General features: G+C 48.7%; 6 protein-coding genes across 6 annotated transcripts; 4 read left to right on the forward strand and 2 right to left on the reverse strand.

Moving 5' to 3' along the window:
* Window positions 1-1,105: 1,105 nt before the first annotated feature.
* On the forward strand, window positions 1,106-4,194 carry FIESC28_06042 (uncharacterized protein; the record flags this gene model as incomplete). The annotated part of the gene is made up of 2 exons (XM_031160187.1): window positions 1,106-2,283; window positions 2,337-4,194. 2 exons carry the CDS (start codon window positions 1,106-1,108, stop codon window positions 4,192-4,194), a joined length of 3,036 nt encoding a protein of 1,011 aa, XP_031015736.1.
* Window positions 4,195-4,476: 282 nt separating this feature from the next.
* Window positions 4,477-7,302, reverse strand: FIESC28_06043 (uncharacterized protein; the record flags this gene model as incomplete). Its single annotated transcript, XM_031160188.1, has 7 exons — window positions 4,477-5,924; window positions 5,981-6,311; window positions 6,368-6,484; window positions 6,542-6,795; window positions 6,849-6,980; window positions 7,123-7,132; window positions 7,192-7,302. The coding sequence occupies 7 exons, from the start codon at window positions 7,300-7,302 to the stop codon at window positions 4,477-4,479; spliced, it is 2,403 nt and encodes an 800-aa protein (XP_031015737.1).
* Window positions 7,303-9,880: 2,578 nt separating this feature from the next.
* Window positions 9,881-12,036, forward strand: FIESC28_06044 (uncharacterized protein; the record flags this gene model as incomplete). The annotated part of the gene is made up of 2 exons (XM_031160189.1): window positions 9,881-11,669; window positions 11,729-12,036. 2 exons carry the CDS (start codon window positions 9,881-9,883, stop codon window positions 12,034-12,036), a joined length of 2,097 nt encoding a protein of 698 aa, XP_031015738.1.
* Window positions 12,037-12,810: 774 nt separating this feature from the next.
* Window positions 12,811-13,909, reverse strand: FIESC28_06045 (uncharacterized protein; the record flags this gene model as incomplete). Its single annotated transcript, XM_031160190.1, has 2 exons — window positions 12,811-12,859; window positions 12,915-13,909. The coding sequence occupies 2 exons, from the start codon at window positions 13,907-13,909 to the stop codon at window positions 12,811-12,813; spliced, it is 1,044 nt and encodes a 347-aa protein (XP_031015739.1).
* Window positions 13,910-15,504: 1,595 nt separating this feature from the next.
* On the forward strand, window positions 15,505-18,937 carry FIESC28_06046 (uncharacterized protein; the record flags this gene model as incomplete). Its single annotated transcript, XM_031160191.1, has 7 exons — window positions 15,505-15,573; window positions 15,623-15,846; window positions 15,903-16,273; window positions 16,329-17,359; window positions 17,446-18,087; window positions 18,134-18,430; window positions 18,491-18,937. The coding sequence occupies 7 exons, from the start codon at window positions 15,505-15,507 to the stop codon at window positions 18,935-18,937; spliced, it is 3,081 nt and encodes a 1,026-aa protein (XP_031015740.1).
* Window positions 18,938-22,189: 3,252 nt separating this feature from the next.
* On the forward strand, window positions 22,190-25,069 carry FIESC28_06047 (uncharacterized protein; the record flags this gene model as incomplete). Its single annotated transcript, XM_031160192.1, has 5 exons — window positions 22,190-22,350; window positions 22,411-22,465; window positions 22,535-23,041; window positions 23,091-23,276; window positions 23,324-25,069. The coding sequence occupies 5 exons, from the start codon at window positions 22,190-22,192 to the stop codon at window positions 25,067-25,069; spliced, it is 2,655 nt and encodes an 884-aa protein (XP_031015741.1).
* Between the last annotated feature and the right edge of the window lie 265 nt (window positions 25,070-25,334).

The following is a 25,334-nucleotide window of genomic DNA, read 5'->3' on the forward strand; positions in this document are numbered from 1 at the left end:
GCCAGGACAGCGTTTCGAAGACAGTCGCCTCGGCATATGCAAATCATGACAGTCGTTAACTCGATTGGGAAGCTCATTATGAGGAAATCTTTTGGTGGTATCCTCCCAAGTGAGCAAATTTATGCAATTGTTTGCTTTCATAGGCACCTAATTACTAAGGTACTTAGAAAGACAAGACTGCTTGCGAATCCATCTACAGGACACTCATTCAGTCTCTTTATTCCTCGCTTTCGAATGACGACCGGCAGCGCGATGGAAGTTGACTGTTAAGGGCACTAGATCGCCCAGGATGAACTGAATAGCTGTTTATTTAGGGTACTTTTGCCGAATCAGATGTGTAAAATAAGTTGGATAGTTTCCAAAATTACCTACAGACCTATTTGAAGCTGTCGCTATGAACCATGTTTGATTCGTTGACTTCTAGATTTACCCCTTGTGTATCAGATCCATGAGGCTCATGGTTAGTACCTAGTAGTTGAAGTTCCATTGGTGCCTACTAGTACTTGCTAGGTACTTAACCTAATAGGGACTACCTAGATGCCTACTACAAACAACAGTGACATACTTTACTGTAGCTTACTGGTCGACTACTTGACATGGAGACATGGAACGAATGCATGTGATGTGGATAAGGTGGTAGGTCATTTAGCGTCGCGACAGGATGTTCTAGAAAATCGACCACATAAATACAAGTTTCTTCTGATCCTACCAAAGTACATTCTGTCGATCTCGACAGGAAGAATACGCGTATCCTAAGATTCGGTACCTACAGTTGAGACCCACAATTTAAAGGCAGACGTTCTGTCCAGTACATCCCCACGTCATCGCGCCCTGGAATCGGAATCCATAATAACTTTCCCATCGATCCGTGGTGAAGCTTCTACCCCAAGACTCGGGGGTTTCTGCCTATCGTCAACAACACCTACAGTACCTGTCCACCCGTTCAATAGTAGAAACCTACTGCAACTCACATGGGTCTGTGAGCGACTTGCCCTATGGCACATCCAATACTTGTATCGAATCCATCTGTTTCGAGAGGCTCGTCCGTTCAAGTCGCACGAAACCGATTTCTACGGAGCCGCGTGTGGAGATAGCACCCATCGTCATGACGGACGATCACCACACTTACGGTGCCAAGTGTCGCTTGGCACCTGCTACTCGAATTGAACGCGAAGATGAGGTTCCTCCAGTTCGGGCTCAATTCTTCTATTCGTCTATCATTCCTATCGACGACCCTCTCTCGACGTCTTCAACTGTTGGCGCCGATACCAAGACAAACAAGGGTCAAGTGCGACCTTTTGCAAGAGGGGATAACAATGCGTTGGAAAAGGCTTGGTTGGGTCTCATGTCCGAGTCTGCTCGTCGTGCCCATCAGGAGGCACTGGAGAGTCAAGGGCGTGTTCCTAAATTCGACTCAGATCGATTGGCATCGATCATACAAGCCATCACCGCAAAACATTGGGAAAGGCATCGTAAAGGTTATCAGCCACAAGACGTAGCAGCACCCACCGGCGATATTCTGCCCACAACACCTGTGGCCGCCTGTTGTTCCGAGCTGGTCATTGACGTCGCCGAGGAATTGGAACGAGGCTTCTGTGCACTCATTAGGAAGCGCAACACAGCTTTGAGTATTGACCGAGTCGTGCAGCAAGTCGTGCTTGCTCTTGAAAGACTGAGAAAACAAGCCAGCCACGACCTCGAGACTCAGCAGTTGCCAGGGAGCCCACCATTTAGCCGTCCAGGGACGGCTTCTACCACTAACACGAATCACCCGATTGCTCGTATGCCCAAGACGACAACTGACTCCAACAGCTCTAAACGCCGATCGACCATAAGTGAACCGAGAACCAGGACGAACAGCCTCTCAATGGCTCAACCCATCGGGCAACAACCTCGATCCCAGACACCTTTTGGAAGTTTGGGTCATGCGCGGCCTCCGGTCCTTGATGACGGAATATCTGGCAGACCATTCCTACGTGTAGGAAGCCCAGAAACACAATCAGAACCTGGGTCTCTCCCATTACCTGGCGTAAGTGTTCTGGCCTGCAATCTTCCCCAGACAAAAGGTCAATCTCAAACGACTGTTGGCCAAGAGGACTCTACACAAGCCACCAATCGAGAAGGAACAAAGGCAGTGGAGGCGATCCAGCCCAGCGTTGCCGAGGTTGCAGTAGGAATATCAAGATTGCATATGGTTGCCTTGCCAATGCTTCAAATGAAACCAATATACTGGTCCCCTATCAACGATGTCGCAGTCGTATCTCGAGCAACATGGTTTTATAGGTAGGCTCTAGCACTCTTGCCAGAAAACAAAGATCACTGACAGATTCACGAAGAGACACGATGCTTCCAGTACCACCCGCAGTAGCGAATCAACTTGAGGCCGGATATCATGACCTGCGGCCCTGGACCGAAACCTGGAGTGACGAGCTCCGGTGTGCCATCGACGTCGGGCCCCTGGGAGAAGAGAAGGTATCGCATAGACTCTGGTCTAAAGAGCTAGAGATCGGTGCTGATGACGATTTTCCGGAGCCAACTATACCAAATGATCCGTTTTGCGCAGCTCGTTGCTTTCGTGGTGAAGCATCTGCCGAGGGTACCGTTAATGCGAACCCAGTTACCAAAGCCGCGGCGGAAGAGCAACATCATCAGACACGACCTTATTCCAACTACCACGTCTTATATAGGAACGCTAAAGAAGCGTTTCTGCTAAAACCAAGCCTGAAGCCGTCGGCGTACTATGGCCGAAGACCAGTGTTGAAAGTCATGAAGGGTGTTACAATTGGAATTCCGGTGGTCCGGGGATTCGATCGCGCTGCATGGGAACGTCTTCATCATAAGAAGCAGACACCTAACAAGGCGGGTGCCTCTGCCGCGGACGAGTCGCATGAAAGCACAGGGCAGGATGTATGTACAGCTTGCAAAGCGGACAAAGAAAAGTACCAGGTCACAGATCTGGTCTTAGTAGCTCACGGCATCGGCCAAAAGTTTGCCGAAAGGGTGGAGAGTTTCCACTTCACCCATGCCATCAATGGCTTCCGTCGAGCGGTTAACATGGAGCTTCAGAGTCCTTTGGTAAAGCAGGTCTTGCGCGAAGATCAGAATGGGTTGATGATTCTACCCCTGAATTGGAGAATGGGCCTTTCATTCGAGGATGGAGGACCTATGAGAGAAGAAGACAAAGACGAATACACCCCAGAAGGTTTTGGGCTTAAAGATATCGAGCCCGACACAATCCCTGCTGTCCGCAGCATGATATCGGATATCATGTTCGATATCCCGTTCTATATGTCTCACCACAAAGGCAAGATGATCAAGGCACTTGTGTCAGAAGCAAATCGTGTCTATCGACTGTGGTGTCGTAATAACCCGGGATTTGCTGAACACGGACGTGTCCATATGATTGGGCATTCGCTCGGCAGCGCCATGGCTCTCGAGGTTCTCTCAAATCAACCGACTGAAGTTCCTAGACTGGACTTGACAAAGAAGGAACCAGAAACAAAGTTTTTTGAGTTTGACACGAAGAATCTTTTCCTAGCAGGTAGTCCCGCGGGTTTCTTCCTCCTTCTTGAACGAGGGGTGCTTATGCCTCGCCATGGCCGTATGAAACCTGGAGCTGACTCGAACGACATCGTCTCGAAGGACGTAGTGGCAGAGGCTGGCACTTTTGGTTGTTTGGCTGTTGACAACATCTACAATATCCTTGCCAAGGAGGATCCTATTGCATATCTTCTCAACGGTGCTGTTGATCCCATTTACGCAGCTAGCCTAAAGAAGGCGTATGTGCCTAGCATTTCTGGGTCTCTCTGGAAATCTGTTGGTGCCGCCATGCGTGGAGTAGTTCCAGGTATGGCACCAGCACCAAATCCACTCATACCAGAACCGGAGCGGCCAGCGACGATTCGACTGCCTTCTCAATTAGAGCTTGAGGTTCATGATTTCACCCGCGAAGAAACTGCTGAAAGAAAGGCGTTCCTGCTAAACGACAATGGACAAATTGATTGGTACCTACGTTCAGGGGGAGGGCCATTGGAGATCCAGTATCTAAACATGCTCAGTGCGCACTCCAGTTATTGGACCAACCATGACTTTATCAGAATGCTGTGCATTGAGATCGGGAGGACACCTGGCCGAGCCCATTCCATTCCCGCCCTGCGGGCAGTGAAGGCAGCGAAGCGACTACTGGCAGACTGAGCGGCTGCTTTACTTTTACCTGGATTATTCGGTATCCATCCCGGAATATTTATCTTGCTCGCTTTGCGTTTGTTTTGTTTCCAGAAAGAGCAGTGCGTACGGGAGCAAACGAGTTTCAGCGACATGTTAACGTTTACCTTGTAGATTCCGCACAAGTTTTGATTTGTTTAGATTCCCTTTGAGATTAATGTCCGTAGATAATCCCTTGAAATCCTCTAATTATAGTTCAATTACTTTTGGGCTGGCGGTCTCTGTGGCACCGCCGAATTCCCCTTCGGAGATCTAGAAGCCGTCCATCTCCATCATATCCTGATCTAACTCGTCATCATCGTACTCGAAATCGTTTTGTTGGGCAACTGGCTGTGGTCGCTGCGCCTCCTCTTCGAGCTCTTTAATTCTCTCCAAGTCCATCTTCTCCTTGTGTTCCATCAAGTCCTTGTATCCCCATGTGCTGATACCTTCTTGGTCCTTAGCTCGAAATGGTTGTGCCATGGTTCGAAGGAACCGTCTTGCGCTACTGACTGCCATATCGGTACTCAGATTGACGTCCGATTCTTGCAGGCCTTGGTTAATCCACTTGGGCAATTGTGTACGCTTCTTCTGGAAACGGCGGTCGGCGAGAACCATAATTCCATAGTCGTCCTTCCCTCGCAGGACTCGCCCAAGACACTGGGCAGCATGCCGCATTGCGTCGAAAGATAAGAAATCGTTTTCCTTGATGCGATATGTCTCTCTCAAGAACTGAAGCCTTGCTTTAAGGATACGTGACTCGGTGTACTGAAACGGCACTCCAATACACAGCACAGTACGGCCATATTGGTGGTCGAAATCGATTCCTTCAGAAACCTTTCCTCGGGCGACGCAAAGCAGCACCGCGCCTCTGCCATTACAGCACGCTGTACGGTACGTTTCAAGGGCAAGCGAGGTTTCTTGCGCATCGGGTGTCTCCACTAGGATAAGCTTGTATTTCCAGACCTCGTCAAGCACGCCCATTCCTTGCCACATGCTGATGATCGATTCCATGTAGAGATACGAGGGGAAGAAAACAACCATACCGTCGGGCGTGATCTTGGCGAATTCCGTGAGCAGATTGCCGTAGTTCCTGACCACACTTGGTTCGTTTCGGACTTGAAAACTGGTCGATACCGAAGCCTGGTCGCTTCCTCTCGTGACAATCATAGGCATAAATGATCTTCGAGCCAAGGTCATAGCATACGACTCTTGGATTACTGTTGAGAAATCCAGCATCTTGGGATAAATCTCTAGCGGAGAAATGGTACCAGAGGTGATGATGACAGAGTAGAACCTATCGAACACGGGCTTGATAGCGATGGCAGCATCGAGACAGGTGAAATGAAGAACCGGGTTTGGAACTTCAGCAGTATCTGATTCGAAAGGCTCCAGGATGAGAAGGAAACCCTTCTCGTAGGTAGCAACCAAAGTTGCGAAAGTGGCGACTTCTTGGAGAGGTTGATAGTCCTCAATATTGGTCAGTTCGAGGGTCCGAACCAATGATGTTAATCGCTCAGCGCAAAATCTCAGTGGCTTCTTCTCGATGAAGGTGTGTTCTCTCAGGTGAGCAAGGAATGAAGGGGGTGTTTCAGAGATGACTTGTCGGACTTTCATCCTTGTTTTCAGATACTCGATAAATCGTTTTAGGAAAGCAATAAAATGCTCTGCTCTCCTGATGTTTCCCGGTACAGCCTCCTTGAGCAAGTCTTCAGGAAGCGCTGTGAACTGGTCAGCACTACATTACCCACTGGGCGGGCCACTATCGAGAACCTACCAGGGTTTGCCATGAAGGCATCTTCTTGGCGTGCCTCATCAGCATCACGTAAACCCTGTACTAGCTTCTGATACTCATTCTGAAGTTGCTCCTGATCTGTGTCGCGCATCTGTGATATCTTGTTCTCCAGGTTCTGGGCGCCCCGAGTTGCTTTTCGCAACGAGTCTTCGGTGATGTCTGTACTGAGAGACTCGATACATACGTTGTCGATGTTGTGAGCTTCATCGAATACAACAATGCAGTCCTTTGAAAAATCCTTAGACACCCTTTCGGCAATTTTGGGGTCAAGGAGGTAATGGTAAGAGAAGATGACAACATTGCAATATTGCATCTGGAAGAAAGATTAGCGATTCTGATGAACGTTCCCCAAGACTGATATGCGCTTACCATTCGCCTTGCAGTGAAATATGGACACTGCTTATGGTCCTCGCCATATCGAATGATGTCGTCAAAAGACCAGACACCGTTGGGGATGAGATTGTGAGGCTCTAGAAGATCGAGGTTCTGTTTCGTTACTCAGCAACGTTGCTGCCATGAGAGGGAACGTTTCACAAGACTCACATCGTGGTAGACGCAAACATCAACGTTTTCGCCACGTTCCTTTTTCTCCTTGACAAAGCCGGCGGTAAGGCTTCTGCAGCGGGCATCGACAATGGCGCCACTCTTTTCCCGCTTCACAGAAGGATGGAGGCACAAATTCTTTCGACTTGTCAGGCCGAGGCCACGGAATTCTTCTTCGTACCCAAGCTCCTCAGCACGGTACTTCATGAGAGACTTCAACTCGACTAAAGCTTTCTCGATCTCAGACATGGTACCTTGATAGCGTTGTGTCAGTAAACAAATGCTTGGTTGGGAACATGTGGCGTACGGGAGCAATAGATCAACTTTCGCTTCTCGGGCATGTATTGCTGGTATGCGACAATGAGAGACAGTAGAGACACCGTTTTGCCTGTGCCCGAAGGCATTTCTAGCACACAGTGACCTCCTGCATCCAGAGTTTCTAATAAAAGCACGCTATTAGCAAACAAGACTCGTCGTGGAATAAGGTAGATGATACCTACTTTTGAGGTCGCACATATATCTTAACGAAGCTCATAGTCAGCCTTCCGATGTATAGAACACATTGATTCCTCGGGACTCACGCATATTGTTCTAAAAAAGGTCAGTCTCATCGTGTCAAGCGATCGTCAACCGTGATTATTGAGGCTTACCTGGATATATCCTAGGGTAAGGAAATAGCACAGGTAGATCGCTAAGTCGTGTAAGTAATTGAACCCTCCAAAGGTAATGAGAGAGAGACCGTACTCAATGTTGAACTTCATGGTGGCTGAATTGTTTAGTACCAAGGCAGATTGACAAAAAGCGTGAGACGTGACGTGAACGTTGAGATCAAAGCGAGCATCGCGAGGTCACGTGTCAAAGCATGTCGCCTTCAATAGGCATTCTCTCGGTGAAGAGAGACCCACCCCTGTTCAACACACCGAGGAAAACTCCACAGAAGCTTACCTTAGGTACATACCCTGTAGTTATTCGAATATGAGAAATAGAGCCTCAACTTGCAAAACATGGCTACTAGGTAGTGATTGGACGAGAATACTTGTTGAACAAGAAACATATGCAGTAAAAACAATCATTAACATGATTGCAAGTCAACAAGTCGCGTAGGCTTGTTTGCCTAGATGAGAGAATTCAGGGGCGTGTGTCACCTTGTCTGTGGTTTCACTTACTTGAACTGGACTACTATACAGCATCACAGGTAATCATCCTCTATGATGGAGTTTAGCGTCTACAGAAAGTGTAAAGAGCACCAATGCCGGTAGTTCAACGTGACATGACATGACGTGACGGTTCTATGTCTATGTATGTGAGGAAATGGATAGCAACGGGTGGAGTTTAGCTAGAAAGATGCATAGTCCAGCCATCAATCCTTGTTTGTACAATGTAGTACCGTATAATACCAGGACCCGTTCGAGATGCCGATCCCGTGATGTTTCATGGCTATCAAGCTCAAGATAGCGTACATACAGTAATCCGATGGAGGTTTTAAGGTCGGTGGGGAAGATCCAAGGGAGCTTGAGCTTAGGCGCTAATGCACCGGCTTTGTCTTGCTCTGATCCGAGATGGATGGTCATGTCACCTCACCTCACTTCTCACCTCACCTTGTTCCCCTCCAAGTGGTTTAATCGTCCATTCTGGTGACCAATTACCTTTCCGTTGCAAACGAGACTCACCAGAATCGATTCGAAAGTACTGTACAGCAGAGCAGGCCTGGTGCAGTGCAATACCTACAGAGTCAAGATACGTTATCTGTTGATTCTCCTTCAACGGGCTGTGATTCAAAGCCTGCAGAAGCCCCGTGCAGTAGCGTCCTGCTTCCCCGCTCCTGCATGCAGCTCCCCACCAATTATAGTGGCCATGCAGCGCCAGATCCCCGCCATAAGCTATATTCTATGGAGAACCCCATGTCTTAGTGTCCACTGTAGGTCGTCCACCTCGGCGGGTGTCGACCACTATCATGAACCCCCAAATGCAAACGCGCCCGCTAGATTGATTTCCATGCTTGTCAACGGCTGCAGGCATTGATTGACAGATGGCAAAGACAGCCATGAAGTTGGACAAGACAGAATAATCAAGCAAAGACCCGTTTGTCTGTTTTGTCAAAGTGGATCATGATGACCGTTCATTTCTTCCAGACATCTAGGTTACTGTATCTTGGTTGGGAAGATGGAGAACAAAAAACCCCCCGGGACCGGACCACCCTTGCCTACCTAGGTTCCCTTATCAAACAAGATGGATACCCAGATTCGCCATTCGCCATCCGCCAACCACCAACTGCATTTCTAAACCATCCAATCTCATCCGTCAACCAACAATCAACTTCCCGTCAACAATTGTAGGTAGGTACGTACTGTACTGTACCGATACTGTACAGACCACCCTCCATCATTCCATCCCATCCCTTCCATAAGGTAGTAGGTTGTCAATAACAAACTGCTGTACTGAAGTCTACAGTACAGTTAGTACCTACCTGCTACCTTAGTCCATCCGACTGCCGGCCGTGATCTGTTTCCCCTCTTTCTCTTCTCTACTCCTTCATCTTCTTGGCTACACCTAACTTATCCATTTCATTCCATTCCATTCACCTATTCTCGACTATCCATCGTTTACTTGTCCTCATCTCAATTCATTCGCATGCGCCTCTTTGATCGACTACATCATTTAAGCAAGCAAGCAAGCAAGCAAGCAGTGACCATCTCCACAGTCTAGCCCACGTCAGGTTCATCTCATCGCCCGCAAACGACAGACAGTATCGTTGGTCTTTATTAGGGTTCAATCAATTCGTCAATTTGGAATAGTAGAATCTGAGACAAACCTCGCGTTGTCGGTTCTACAAATACTGTCACCTCCCCTTCCTTCAACTAGGGGTCATATCTTTTGGCTGGAAATCCATCTTCTCTCTCTCATCATCTCCCCTCATTCCATCCAACATCCATCATCCAGCGAACTCTGTGGCTGGCTCCATGGTGCCTTGTCTCTTATTCTGAGCTTAGGCATGTGTGTGCAACAGTAGTCCGCTTACAGCAACAACGACATCCATCTCGTGCGTCCCAAATCTGTATTATTCTTGCATCACCATCCAAGGCTCTGATTCTTGTTCCTTCAGTGTCATTTGTGGCTGAGGGCAATAGCATATTACAGTACATTTGCTGTTTAGTTTGAAATTTTGTCTGATCGTCCGACCGATTTGAAAGACACCTGTCTTACTTAGGCTTGGGTCAGATTCTTGTGCAACATACCGCATATAAACCTCGTCCATATCTTTTCTCTATTCCAGTTTGCCTGCCACTCGGCAGCATCACATTCAATACTTTTCGCAATCTCTACAATACAATTGCTGCTATGACTACCGTTGCGCTCGCTCGACCAATCCCGCCTCATCGTCCCTCATCTACCATCACCCCACCACTGTCTCTCGAGTCCAGCTCCAGCTCCAGCTCTTCGCCATGCTCCGTCCCAATTCCTAATAAACACCTCCCTATATGTCCCACTGGACCCGCCTGTCCCGACGAAATCGATACTCCGCCTCCATCACCACCCTCCCAGGACCAGTTGCAACAAACTTCAGCTCTATACCCTCTCGATGGGTTCAAGCGCATCGATTCAGACGAGCTCTCCATCTATGAGATTGACGGACCCAAAGTTGCAGAGGCTGTTGATGTTGCTTCACGCCAGCCGTTGCCTGACCCTGGACTCGTCTTCCCGTGGTTCCATGGCCTTCATCCCCAAAACCATGTTCAACAGTCCTTTTTTGCTGCCCGGCGACGTGCTTCGAGACCAACTCCCTCGTGTATTCGATCTCTCACTCTCGTCAAAGCTGATGGAGACCTGAACTGCGCGCGACTGAAGGGCGCTGTTGCTCCCAATGAAATCATTCAGGCCAACAACGCTGCCAGGTTCATTGAGGCAGACCCAAGGGAGGGCTTTTCTGTACGGAATTTTCAGATCCAAACAGTGAAAACGGCGGTGCTTTCGGACATAATTGTTTATGGTCGGGACTTGAATAAGACTCGCAAAGTGGCGTGGGACATTGCAGGTGCGCAGAAGCTTTGGCGTGAAAAACACGAGGACCAAGGCGAATGGATGCCAGAATATCACACGTTTATCTGCACAAGTCCGTTTTCAAGTTTCGAGGAAAATCATCCCGAGATCGTGGCTGTCGATGAGGCCAGTCATTTGACTGGCAATGTCCTCGATTTCTTTAGTCAGGAGAGGCGGGAGATGTGGGCAATGACCGAAGCCTCTGAATTCTCCGAGAACGTTTTCATGGGCCCTACTCCCGAACAAGGAAGCCCTGAAGAGCAAAAGTACGACATTCTAATCGAGTGTAGTGATTTGGGGCGACTGAACCCCCTGGCTCTTCAACTGATTGCTGAAAGTCCTGACGATGATCGCAAGCAGCATTTTCTCGACTTTCCATCTTCCGGCAGTATCCTGCCACCAACGTGGTCGCACTCAGAAGCGGATGGTATTCTCGAAACCTGTAAATGGATCTATCATCTGGCACATGGGTTGTACCCGGAGTCTGACCCAGCTATGGCCAACGATGTTGTGGACGCAGAGGGAGATTCGCCCATGCCCTCTGATCACGAGTCTACTTTTGAGGTTAGACCTCGTAAGATCTTACTTCACTGCGCTGACGGATACACCGAGTCAACAATGTTGAGCATTGCGTACTTCAGCTACAGTACCGGACGGCCTGTTCCTGACGCATGGCTGCAACTTCACACAGACAAGAAGCGGAACTTCTTCGCATACCCGACGGATGTTGCGCTGTTGACATCTATCACCCCTAGATTGCTCCGGGAGTCACCTGTTTGCAAAGGACTCAGCTTAACAGATATAACTCATTTGACAAGAGACGAACCAAGCTGGTTCGCTGCGCTGGATGGGTCATTCCCGAGTCGCGTTCTGGATTATATGTACTTGGGCAACTTGGGCCATGCAAACAACCCGGAGCTCCTGCGAGCGCTCGGGATTACTCAGATTCTCAGCGTCGGCGAGATAGCCATGTGGCGAGAGGGTGACCTGGAAAAATGGGGTAAGGAGAACGTATGCGTGGTGCAAGGGGTTCAAGACAACGGTATCGACCCGTTGACTGAGGAATTCGCTCGATGTCTTGAATTTATCGGTCAGTAAAAGATATTAGGACATGGTCATTGAACATGCAAAAGCTAACTGTGGAATTAGATCGTGGTCGACGGAATGGCACTGCAACACTAGTACATTGCCGTGTGGGAGTATCCCGCAGTGCAACAATTTGTATCGCTGAGGTTATGCGAGCAAAGCACATGTCATTCCCCCACGCATACTGTTATGTTAGAGCCCGCCGTCTGAACGTCATCATCCAACCTCATCTTCGGTTTGCTTATGAGCTGCTGAAGTACGAAGAGGCGCTCCAGCAGGATGGTGACCCTCATGCCGAGATTCAGAGAACCTTGGAGTGGGCTGAAATTGCACGAGAAATCGCGCTTATGAATCGGCCATACTCACGTTGAAACGACAACGGCACCAAGCGTATTGTCATGCTTCTCAGCAGATCTGAAGGGCCAGCGGCTTACAGAACCACGAGAACTAGATCCCCAGGCCTCGCTTGTGTTTTTGACCATATCCATACAAAGTTGGATTACTCGTGAAGGTGTTTTACTTTGAATGATTGTGGGACGTATTGGCCACTGAAATATTAAGAAAGCGGAAATGTAGGGTCTGTTTTTGTAGTTGGATAGGCGCATTGTTGATACCGGACGGTTGGGAATATCCCTCTAAAGGGCTTTCGTATTTGGCGTTTTTGGCAGACCAGACTACTTGTTCTGTTCATCTATCTCGGGCATATGTCTTGGTTTTTATGTTTGGCTATGTGGAATCGATATTAGGGACTGTTATTTTAGGAATGAATGATTACTACACAATGGCGTCTGGCTGGATCAGTCCAACTTCTCTACTGAACATGCATGTGTATTGCTATAACGCTCGACCATTGCGATTTTGATCTTGGAATACCCATTAGAATCCCATTCCCTTATGATGACCACTAATCCAACATGTGGTCATTCCGATTATAGGTCGTCATGGTAGTAACAAATCCATCAAAATAGAAAATCGAGAGGGAAATCGTAGTTTCTGTTAGAACTATTAATTTCATGCTGAAAGCGAGACTCCTGATCCCGACAAACGCCCATAGCAATGCTTCCGCTATATTGACCTCACGCATTATATGATCAAGCACGCTGCCTCGTCGCAAGCAAGGAACCGCTCGTTACTTCCTGGGAATCCTAGCTCCCATACCCCGAAGCGTCACTCTTGTCGTCGCCTTCCAAGACACTGTAATATTCGGTTAGCATATTTGTGATATACATTTACAAGGCGAAATACTCACGAAAATTGTTTTACAAGGTAACCTTCTCCGCCCTGTTCCATGTCGATATTGTAGACGTAAAAGCCTCCGTCGCTTGTTACGACCATGACTTGTGGGCTGCTACTACTCATGGCTACAACGCTGCGCAGAGGACCACCTGGGGCCTCCCGCAAAGCTCGCGACGCCCCCGAAGGAGCAGTAGATTTAGGTATCTTGATGTAGGCAAAATCTCGCAATGGTTCCCACATCTCTGTTACGGACTGTGGCAAGTACGATCCCATAACTCCCGCAACGCCGCGTCCCATTATCTGTGAAGAGCGGCGAAGCATACTGCTAAAAGAGCCGCTCTGCCGTGTATGGCCTTGATTGTTGTTGCCCACTCCAACCCCTGGGCCGTTGAGATCTGCTGGCTCGTTCTTCGGCGAGTCTGCTGCGGTACTAGTACCAGGAGACTCAGGGTCATCGAAGCTTCTTGCTCGAGACCAACGATCTTGACGTTGTGAGGCGGGTGGTTCGATGGGCGCACCAGCTGGAGTGGTATTTCCGGGTGGTGATCCAAGTCGGAAAATATGGATTGTGTCCGAAGTTGAAGAGACGCACAGTAAAGTCGAACTGAGGTTAAAGGACATACTGTATATGGTGGAGGGGTAGGTACCACGCCGGAATTGATATAACTTTTGACCCTTGGGCACGGAGAAGACGCGAATGATCGTGCCCGTCTCACTAGCTGTGGCCAGCAATGTTCCTTCATTGTTTAGACATATGCAGCACAGTGGCGATCGATGCGCCTCGATAACGTTGACAGCTTTGAGTGTAAGGGTATCGAAGATCAAGACTTCGCCTGACGTAGGCGCAACGAAAGTGGACTGAGGAGGAGCATGAGCTGGTCGATTCGCATCTGGGTCTTCTCGAGGTTTTGGTAACGGGTATGCGATAAAGCAGTTCTCGGAAGATGGCGAGAGCGCGCATATAGCAGAGGGATTTGGCGAAGTCGCAATCGTATGGAGAAGGCTCATATTGCTAATGTCGTATAAATATATTTCCTCCTCAAGTACAACTGCCAGGCGCTTTCGATTGAGTCGGACGGCTAGTACGGCCGAAGGGAAGGTGAGTTCGCAAATGACGGATGCCCTCTGGTGCGCGTGTAAGCAATGCTACCATTTTTACGAAGGTTGAGCTTTGGTACCTTGGTATTTTGAATGATGAGATGCCGAGGAGATAGTATAAGAGCGACGAGGGATGTCGAGAATAACATCTCGATGATAGCAATGTTACCATCATCGCTGCTGAAGATTCGAGAGAAGGGATCGGTGTGGTAGATACGAAAGCCTTTGGAAGTGCCTATCAAGAGAACCGCAGTCAGTCCCACGGCACAAGACACAAAGAAGCGAGGATGCGGCCATACCGACAGCAAGACAGCTATGGTCTTGATTAAATGTGATGAAATTGAGCGCTGGGTTAGCCATTATGATATCCTAGCCGATCAAAGGCTTGAGCTCGGCGCAGAAGAGGTGCTCTTGGGGGTCGATGTTGCAGGCACGAATATGTTATCGGGAGGGAAGCGGCGGAGCTGGATTATCAGTAGACTGAACGGGTACTGATTTGCAGCATGTGTTAACCTTGAACGTTCAACATGACCTGGTGAAGCAGCTTTGGTGGTGGTGGAGAGGTTGGGTGACTGATTGAGTGAATGGATGGATGGAGAGCTTTCGTGGAGCGCGCCTTTGGAAGCTTCAAGGTTGGTCGTACCTTGTTCACCGGGTCGGTCTACCAGACTAGTGCTGGAATCCAGGTACCTACCTAGGTAGGTAAGAGGTAGGTAGGTACAATGATTCACTGGACAACAGAATCAACTGCATCAGAAGAAATAATGAAACCTTTAAGGTTCTTTGGAACTCGGTCTTGAACTATTTTTGTTTTTCTTTTTAGAAGAACCCCAAGGTTAGCCTTTCCAACAACCTGTGTCACGCACCTAGGTCTGGTCTACGGTCTACCAGGTACCCAAGCGGAACCTTCTTGGTGGGGAGGAGGGGAAATCAACCGCGGTATATATACATCACCTACTTGAAGCTACCATGGTAAGGTGACATCTTCTGGACTACCAGGACGCGATTAGGACATAAGTCTGCTTTCCATTTCTATTTGATCTCACAGATTGGAGACTGTGTTCATTAAAAGCCATTAGGTATCCCAATGCATTACTGTCAGGTGAGATAAGATAGATCTCTAAAGGCGGGCAGGTACCTATCAGGCAGGCTCTTTCTCCACAAGCTTACTGAGTCTACCTACCTTCCTAGTGCCTAAGTACCTACCATATGACCTAGATCGGGTGACGTCGGCATCACGCTGTTTACGTGTGAGTACCTCTTTATCTTATCAAGATAAGGTTGGTAGTGCCTAACGAGATGGGAAAGTACAGTAGTACTAAGGTACTCATGATGGACCCTACCTTGCACGCTAAACCTCAAATAGTGCTTAGACGGGCACAATTCACTAACAATTCTTTCGACATACGCAACGGGCTTCAAACCTCGTGCAAATTCTCACTAACCGAGAAAGTATTCTGGCGATATCTGCTTGACGTGCATGTATACAACATACAACGCCTGTCATGGCTAAACAAAAGATTTCGTCCTCGAGGATGGCCAAGACACAGGCTCTCGATGACCTGATCATGGGAGTAAGTCAAACTCACTTTTACTTCCAATGGTAACTAATACCACTTGCAGACAAATAGCAGCAGCATTGTGTCAAAAAGGAGTGTCGAACGACTTTACTACCCCAATGAGCTGCACTTCTTCCGATACTTTGTTAACAAGTTTCAACGAAGAGCCCCTCTCATAAACCGTGGATACTGGCTGAGGCTCAGGGCTATTGATGTGATAGTTCGCCAGTTCATCACTGCACCGAAGCCCGGCCGAAGAAAGGTCGTCATCAATCTTGGAGCAGGAAGGTGAGTAATTTACCACTTCAGCCCGTAGATTCCAAGCGCTCATCGCAAGTCTGAAGTGATGTCCTCCCCTGGCAGTCATACCATCGATATGGCGATTCTTGTGAGAACACACTGTTCATAGACGTTGACTACCCGGATCTCATGCGGAAGAAAAGAGCTATTGTTCTAGGCACGCAGCAACTCCGTGAATTGCTTGGCAATGACCCTTACATCAGCGAAAAGGATACAGATCCCCTCCTTCTTCGCAGCGATAAATACTGCCAGGTGGGCTGCGATCTTAGGGAATTGGAAAGTCTTCGCAGGTGTCTCGAGTCGTTTCTGCCCTTATCCGAATGTTCAGTGTTATTCGTTGCCGAAGTCTCGGTGACTTATATGGACACAGTACCAGCAGATGCTCTTATTCAATGGGCAAGTACCATAGGGCAAGGTAATTTGATTTCCATGTTGGCATGCATAGTATCTGTAGAGCTAACCGCCCTCAGCTGAATTCTGTCTTTTGGAGCAAATTTTACCTCATGGGCCAGAACACCCCTTTGCCAGCACCATGCTGAAGCACTTTGACAAACTCAACACGTCCCTCAAATCTGTAAATCAGTACCCAACCATTGAAAGCCAGCGCATTCGATTCGAGAAGCGGGGATGGGCTAGTGTTGATGTCTGGGACCTGTGGGAGGCTTGGAACAGTCAAGTCTTCCTCAACTCGTCCGAGAGGGCTGCTCTGGATGACGTAGAGCCCTTCGACGAGTGGGAGGAATTCATCCTCTTTGCAAGACATTACATTGTTTTACATGCGACGTCTTACCAAAAGAGTGAGAAGGGTGCTGGGCAAAATATGCGAGCCTCTTCTCCTGACATGCATGTCAAAGCAAACACGATCGCGACCAAGTCTCTGGGTGCGCCCAAACGACGATTTGGTGCAGCATTGGCAGCCTCCAATCCAGAGGGAGGCAAATACCTGGTCCACGCTTTGGGCATGGGGTCTAATGCAAGACTTGATTCCTGCGATGTTTATTCTCTTCAAGAAAGCAACCCTCCTTTCGCGATGTCGTCCAATGGGCCTTCTGCAAGGATCTGCCACACGATCACGGATCTAGGACAAGGGGACTTCCTTCTTGCTGGAGGTCGTGCCTCTCCTTCGAAGGCTCTAATCGATTGTTGGATCTTAAAGAAAAACTCGAACAGCTGGGAAAAAACGTTTGAACTGCCTGTTCCTTTGTTCAGACACTCGGCTGTCCAATTGCCAGGATCGTCGCTGGTTCTGGTATTGGGTGGTAAGACTGGGCCATCTCAAATATCATCAGATTATTTTGTCTTTCATCCTGTCAAAGGATGGCTCAAATGTCTGGTCTTTGGTCTGGTACCAAACTCGACCTTTGGGGCATTTTCTGTTGCTTCAACAAAACTCGTTGGCAAGCTTGGACATTTTGAAGGTTTGCTGGCAGGTGGTATAGGTGGTGATGGAACAATAAGCAACCAGGCGTATTTCTGGACAGTCAACACTACAACTAACGAGGTATGTTCATCTCGATCTCATCCCCGGCGAAACAGCGAGAAGTAACTTGCATCCGCGCCAAGCTTGACTATACTGACGGAACACAGCCGCACATTCACTTTGAACCTGTACCAAACTATGACCAAAAATCTTGGGTCCTGTCAATCTTCGGCGCTCAGACTGCTACTATCGAATCGTTGACTCTTGTGTGCGGTGGTGTCGGCCAGGATCCTTCTGCACAAGGCCAATCCATGGCTTGCCTTGCGATGAAGAACGAATCTCTAGAGGCATATCTCGTAGATCTAGGAGAAAAGGTTGGGCAATTGCCTTTCATGGTGGGATCCGCAGCCGTTTCTTACAATGCTCAACTAGTCCTTGTGGGCGGAGGAGCTACATGTTTTTCTATGGGGACATTTTGGGATGCCGGCGTTTACACAATCGACTTTTCAAATGCTGTCTCGGAGGTTATACCCAATCGAAGAATGCACAATGAGCCGGTAACAGTCAGATATCAGGATTCACCCAAGCTTATACAAACATCGTCAGACAGTGGCCAGCCAGTGCCTCGATCCAGTGCTAGTATCACTGCGATTCCAAGGATCAAATTGCAATCGAGGTCGGACTTCGACAAGCTGGTCCAGAATCGAGAGCCAGTAATCATCGAAAGTCTGGACTTGGGTGGCTGCGTAGAGAAATGGAATGCAGAGTATCTGGTTCAAAGTGTGGGCGAGTCTAAAAATGTTGGTCAGGTTGGAGTTTTCAAGCCCAGAGGCATTCACTAATCTGGATCATCAGGTTGTTGTTCATGAATGTCAAACTCCAACAGGCAAAATGGATTTTAACTCCAAAAACTTCCGCTATGTCACTGAATCATTCCCGACATTCATGACCAAGGTCGCCAAAGGAGAAGCGTTGTACTTGCGCGCTCTCTCAGAGGAAAAGCCTACAGAGAACCCTGCAAACCTTGCAGATGACTTCCCGGCCCTGGCCGATGACTTTCGGTTACCAGAAGAACTCGGCTTGGTCAAGGATCGGATGTTCAGTTCCGTACTGAGAATAAGTGGTCGAGCAAACATGTGGCTACACTACGATGTAAGCAAATGTTGGAGACTATTGAGCTGTCCCGTTTGGCTGACCAACTGGTGATTCTAGGTTATGGCCAACGTTTATACTCAAGTCCAAGGATCAAAGCGCATGATCCTCTTTCCGCCAACAGACGTTAACCATCTGGCATTTGCACCGGGTGCCTCAAGCTCAAGTCTTGATGTCTTTTCAGCCTTATATGCTCATCAACTGGCATCAACCAACCCACACGAGGCCTGCCTGAACCCAGGCGATCTCCTGTTCATCCCTGCCATGTGGTTCCATACTGCCAGCCCAATCACAGACCTCAGCGTTGCCATTAACGTCTTTTTCAGGGATCTCGAAAGTGGCTACTCAACAGGTCGAGATGTGTACGGAAACCGAGACCTGGCAGCATACGAAAAAGGACGACAGGACATCGGCCGGATTGTCAAGAGCTTCGACCGGTTGCCTCCTGAAATACGCCAATTCTACCTCAAAAGGCTTGCAGATGAGCTGCTACACCAGCAACTCTGAAGGGATAGAGTAGCAAATGGAAACGGAAGGTCGAGACGGAGGGGAAGAAACTTTGCGATTTTATGGCTCATGGCGCTACGTTTCACTCAACCAAACGCTATCTGTGGAGTGAAGTAAAGGACCCTGGCCTTCCTACTCTACCATACACTGCACCATTGTACCGTGTTCTGCTCAGACGCCAGGCTGTCTCTAGATTTACCGAGAACTTTGCGGGTGAAGTCAAAGCTCGCGATTAACTTGAATCCAATGGGACGACGGCTCTGTGGCTAAAGTCAATGGGTACGGTACTGTACAGTACAATGGCGGGGCCGCGATTAAAATTTTACTTTATATACCGCACCCACCAACTCTTACGTACTGATATTGGGCCAATTTCGAGGTCAGAGCGCACTAAACATCATGGTTACGCTTGTGCTTGCATATATCACGGACGTGTCTCTCAGATAGGATGGAGGGTTGCTCCCTGTCCGTCCGTCTGTCCGTCCGTCTGTCCGTCCATTCGTCTCCTCTGCCCCTTGCAGAAGCGTCGGTTATTACCCATCTATACGAGCTGAAGCAAGTGATTAATTCCCAGATCCACATCTAATGTTCCCTTGGATCGTGCGCTTATCCCACGGATCTTGGACAAGCCATGATCTACGCCACGACGGGCAGTAAATTGGCCAGCAGGCAGGATTGATACCGGTTCTTCCTCCTCACTCGAGCCGGTCAACGCCATCGTTGCGGACGTGGATTTAAAAATGGCGTACAAGGCAGCGATCCGGAAAACCACGAGGTTCTAGGCTGGAGAGTGTATGTACATATGTACTGTATGTATAGACTTAGCGTTGCAGAGTCACCACATGGCAGATTTACAAGCTGTCTTTCGTCAGCATAGCGAAAAAGTAAAACATGCTGTTACAGCGGGTCATATTGTGTTATATTGCACCGAGTATGCAATGCACAATCACATTTGAGATAGTGGCAATGGCTTTGGTATAGTCAATTGCAGTAATAGCAACCAGTCTTGTAGGAAAAGCAAGGGCAGAGCTGAGGTCATTGATTATGATCATAACCTTGGTATGGCTGTCAATGCTTTCTTTGTACTTTCGAACTTGAAGGTTGAGGCGTGACGGAATGGCGCTTGGTAGTCAACCAAAAGGGAGAGCAGAACAAGAAGGGAGGCAAAGGGATTTCCCTTTTCGAGACAAGTTTGGCGTTTCTACTGCTTGTCAAGCTGCATTCCAGCTTGGGATCCAGGCCTAGAGTAGACACTAGACTAACGTTAGACTACAGTACAGTACACTACTTTGGATACATATTACGTAGATACTGTACCGAGTACCGAGGATGCTTCTTTTCTTCAGGGAGATGCATGTCTTGTGTCCATCGGGGAGCGAGACCATGGCTCGGGGCTGTGTTGCTGTGACGATGCTGCAGCAAACGAAGAAACCCTAAAGTCAAGGTATAGATAGGTAGACGCCTATGTCTGGCAATGCCGAGACTGTAAGGATCTGTTGTAAGCAGAAGGAGTTGATAGCATGACATGGAGACTCTGCAAATGTTGTCTGCCAATAGAAGTTTTCCCAAGTTTGCCCTTGTTGGATTATGTACAGTACATGCAGTACAGTAGAGTATCTAGGCTGTGGCGGGCAGTTATCATTCATTCATCGGCCATTATCTAGGATAGGCTAGACTAGCTACTAAGGCTACAGTAGCTGTGTTATGCTAGTGTTGTGTCCAGTATCAGGTCTTGCAGGCATTGCGCAAGCCACGGGCTTGTAGATCATGGCTTAAATTGCTTCTGTAACCTGATCTCTGGTAATAAAAGAGGGTCAGGTCAGATCGGATCAGATCAGATCACCCCGGGTTGCAACCGTAGAGCACAGCGGAGTAGAGTAGATCGGCGAATTAACCAAACATGGGAGATTGGATACATTTGTTTGTTGACCAAAGAGTTGTTGCAATTTCACGAACATGTCTCTTCTCTATCTTGACTGTTGTTTAAAGTGAGTGGCTACACAAATTCACTCACCGCAGTATGTACGGTAGCATCTCTGTATCAGACACGTCGTATTATCTCAGAGTTTGGCCATTGACGAGGCGGTATTATGGTAAGACAAAGACAACAAAGCAAAAGAAAAGACTCGATGCTGTGTATTGTATCATATCGTATCGTATCGTATGTACTGTACACTGCAGACAAGATCGCATCAATTCTTGTTTTCTTTTTCCCTTTCTTGTGTTTGCTGGCTTTTAGGTTTAATTAGTGACATGTCGTTTTTCTATCGGGATTCATGTTAGCTGAAAGTTTGTATAAGACAAGCTGCAGCCAAGTCTGCATCTTTTCCAAATCCCGAACAATCCGCTAGACTGTCTCTCAAGTCTCATGTCTCAAGGTCAATCAGGTAGACTAGACAGACAGTTGGCTCCTGTACGGTACGTAGATGCCGTGTTCCCCGCCTCCCTGCAGCTCTGATCCAGATCCTGGTCCTGGTCCTGGACCACCCCGATCTCAGCTCACTACCTGTTGGCTTCCTTTACCATTACAGGAAGGCAGAGAGAGCCCTGGTCCCAGCAGCCTGGTTTATCTGCTGATACAATCAATGCCTTAGTTTAAACACTTTCATCTCTTGTTCAACCTCTCGTCATCCCCGAGGGAGCCAAGTCGATCACGCTAAAGACTTTGGCGAGATAAGTACAGAACTTGACAGCCCTCCGGCACGACACTAATCCCCATGCCCGTTGTACCAATTCGAGAGGCTAGAGCCATGGCTTTGTTAGCGCCGTCACTCTAATGGTCCAGAGAGGCTCTGAAGCCACAACTGCCCGGCCGCCATCCTCCATTGGTTCAAGACTCGGGGCTTTTGATGTAGATGGCACTTAGCGGTTAGAATAGCCCTTGGATTCAGCGCCAAGCATATCCTTGCTTGGCTCTTGAATGTCTCTGTCCCGTCTGCTAGTCTAGTGGTGTACCATACTGCACTTGCTTCTCCCTTGCGCTGAGTACAGCCCAGTAGAGTACAGTTCAGTCCAGCTCTGGGCTGAGTGGGTGTTGACCTCACGTTAGGTCGTGTCTGTAGTAGGCACAAATCGCCCGCAGATGTCCTTTTCGGGTCCGTCCCTACCACACAATGTAGCTTGGTGGTTGCCAGTTAAAGACCTCTGATGTCCCATAGTCTATGTCTTTGACATCTCCTCCAAGACCCTTGCTATCACCATCTACAGCGGAAGTAACTCTTGGTTGCGTCTCGGTACATTCACCGACCCGACATGTCGACCCAAGCATTGCTGCAACAGTATCAAGGCCACATCGTGCCGCAAAGCTACAATGCAGGCTTCGTCGCCCTGAGCTACGTGGTCAGCCTGGTCGGTGCTGGCTCGACTCTCGAGCTCATCAACCGTAGAACCGGTCTCAGAGGTCTCTTCAACCAGTATGTCTTCAACTGTCCAGCCAGATGTCTACCGTAGCAAAGCTGACATAATCGAAACAGTCTTTTGCTAATGGGTTCAGCAATTACCATGGGTGGAGTGTCCATCTGGTGTATGGTGAGTCTTGTTGGACTGCATGTCTCGTTCGGCTCTCGACATGTACTGATCAGTATTCTGTTTTCATAGCACTTTATCGGTAACAGAGCCATCGATCTCGCTGATGGACAGCCTGAACTGCAAGTTGCCTACTCTAGCGGCTTCACCGCGATATCCTTCTTCGTCCCAATCCTGGTTCTTCTCGCTGCTTTCATGGCTGTCGGCACCAACAACGTCGTCTCGTGGTGGAGACTCGTAGCTGGCGGTGTCCTTTGTGGAACTGCTGTGTGTGGAATGCACTATCTCGGCAATGCCTCTATCAACAACTACACGTGCGTGTATCAGCCGGCGTACGTTATAGGATCAGCCATCATTGCCATAGTGGCAAGTAACGTTGCCTTGGCCATGTTCTTTGTCTTCCGAGCCATGTGGGCGAACGCATGGTGGAAGCGAGGCATCTCAGCTGTTGTGCTGGCCGGGGCCGTTTCAGGAATGCATTGGTGTGCTTCTGTTGGAACTCGTTACCGACTGAAGAGTATCAAGCCTAATGGCAATGAACCTTCCAGAACAGGTACAGTCGTCGTCGTTATCTGCTTGGTATGTATACAATACGATGAGCTTAGAGGTCCCTGCTAATGGAGATCAGTCCCTAGGTGCATGCTTTGTCATTGCCATCTCAGCGATTCTCCGAGCAAGGAATATGAGAAGATTGGCCCTACGTGCCCAGCAAATCACACTCGCAGCAGCAATCTTCGATAAGGGCGGGAGGATTCTGGTAGATCCTGATGGATACATTCCAAACACGGTGGTGACCGACTCCTTTTTGGAAAAGGTAAGGCTTCTCAAGCCAAGCTGTAGTGTTTGTGCTAAGCAAAATAGGACGCAAAGGAAGGATTCAACACTGGCCACTCTCTATTCCATTGGATGTATCAAGCGTCAAGGAACTGGAACATGATCTGGAGTCTTATAGGAGGCATGAGACAGCATCTGTCACAGTTGCCGCACTCGCGCACCCACAAGGATGGTCGTCGAGGAATCCAGCTTGTGAGTGATCATGGCGAAACCATTGACAGTTACGACATGATCTTCAGAGAGCTTTTCTGTCTCGCTGCCGCTGCCCTCGCCGATCGGTTTCGCCAAGATCTCACATCGATCGGAGTGTTGTGGGATCAAATCTTGCCAACAGGTGCCGGTGGTCGAAGACCTCGGACTACTCAGGGACGAAAACCATCTGTGACCGTGGTTGGGACTGGTTTGGAAGGTAATGATGCCAGCGAAGAGGCGCACAACAGCCTGGACATGACCGAGAAAGGCCTCCATACAGCAGACGACAGTTATGGTCGAGGTTCGTTGATGTTCCTCGTACGTCGTTGCGAGTCTGATCGTGATACCGAACGGTTGATCTCAGCTGGCTATCGTTTCGCCGAGTTGCGTCAGGTCAGCGATCTCATCAAATCTAATATGCAGATCCAAACCCCCGAATTCGAAAACAAGCTTAGAGAGATGGCGAGTTACACGAGTGAACACAATCACATTCGCCAAGGCGTTCATCTTGGCTTCTTTGCCGTTCGCGCTCGCGTCAGTTCCAGCTTCGAAGTTCTGGTGAGAAAGGGCGCACGCCATTTGCTACCAACTATGCCCTTTCCCTTCAAGAACCTGGAAGATTGGCACATGCACTATCTCAGAAGATTTGAGAACATGCCCGTGTCCAAGATCATAGAGAAATGCAAAGAGGATTCCCAGCGAAGTGACCGAGAGGCTGAGTTCGCTGGACAAATCGCAGATACCATAAAGGCCCTGCGTGAATGGACTCAGGAACCTTTGCTCGAAGATGCACTGCTCACATCGACAACGTTTCGGATCCCCTGTCGTGGAGAAGAGAAGCGTTCAGAGGCAACCATGATCGCATTGCGGCTTGTCATTCCGATTCACTCTGTCTTGTCGAGTCCTAACTGCGAGTTTGTACCCTTGAGCTTCTTCAGGATGCGCCAGGTATCAACACAATCCTACCAAGAGTTCACACGAGGGCTACATCAAGAGTTTGGTCATATTGCAAAATCTGCAGATCGCCACCAAGGATCTCGAGGCAGCGTGACTCCTTCCGCCTCTAGTCGTTGGACATTCGGACGGTTAGATGCAGCTCGAAATAGTCGGAACAGAAGCAAATCCATTTCACATATTTCTGGAAGGCCAACTTCTTTGGTTGACTCGACACGATCCAGCTCGACCATCAATCTTTGCTCCCCAGGGAACAATATCCGCACGCAGTCGATTGATTCGACAGAGGCACCAGGACCCTACATGCCTCGACAAGAGCCTCTGCAGACCGCGCCGTCGTACGGTGGCATCATGGTGTTTCAAGAGATCACTGTCGATGTGCAAGAGGGGAACGAAACCGCTTCGAGGAAGCCCAGTAACAGTTCTGACGCTGATACGCTCACGATTGAGAAGACCATCTCCAAGCACCTGCCACCTGTAGGTATCGAGTTACAGTCCATGGGCCATTTTGGCACCAACGATGTCGGCACGCAGTTGTCCAATGATATTGAGGCGGGCAGAGGGGGCCACAGTTATGTGACATGTTTTGTTGATGTTTTGTTTGCAAAGACTGTGGAGAGTCGTTAATGACATCCATGCATGGCGTTTGGTTTGGTTTGGTTTGGTTTGGTTTCCCAAGGAATGGGGTGGTTGGACATGAAAAGAATAAATACCAAGGGTGCTTCCGTACAGTATACATAATAGGCCTTATACATACGTTCACATTGTGCCTGTCTAAAGGGCTTTGTCTGTATCATATGAATCTTCAGACGTCCCATAATATTCTTACATTCGACTTATGTCTCTTGGTAAGATATCACCACTGCAACAACTCTGCCTATCGATGAACAAT

Source organism: Fusarium coffeatum, assembly GCF_003316985.1.
Source record: "Fusarium coffeatum strain FIESC_28 chromosome Unknown BRIP53273_contig_131, whole genome shotgun sequence".
Classification (NCBI taxonomy): domain Eukaryota; kingdom Fungi; phylum Ascomycota; class Sordariomycetes; order Hypocreales; family Nectriaceae; genus Fusarium; species Fusarium coffeatum.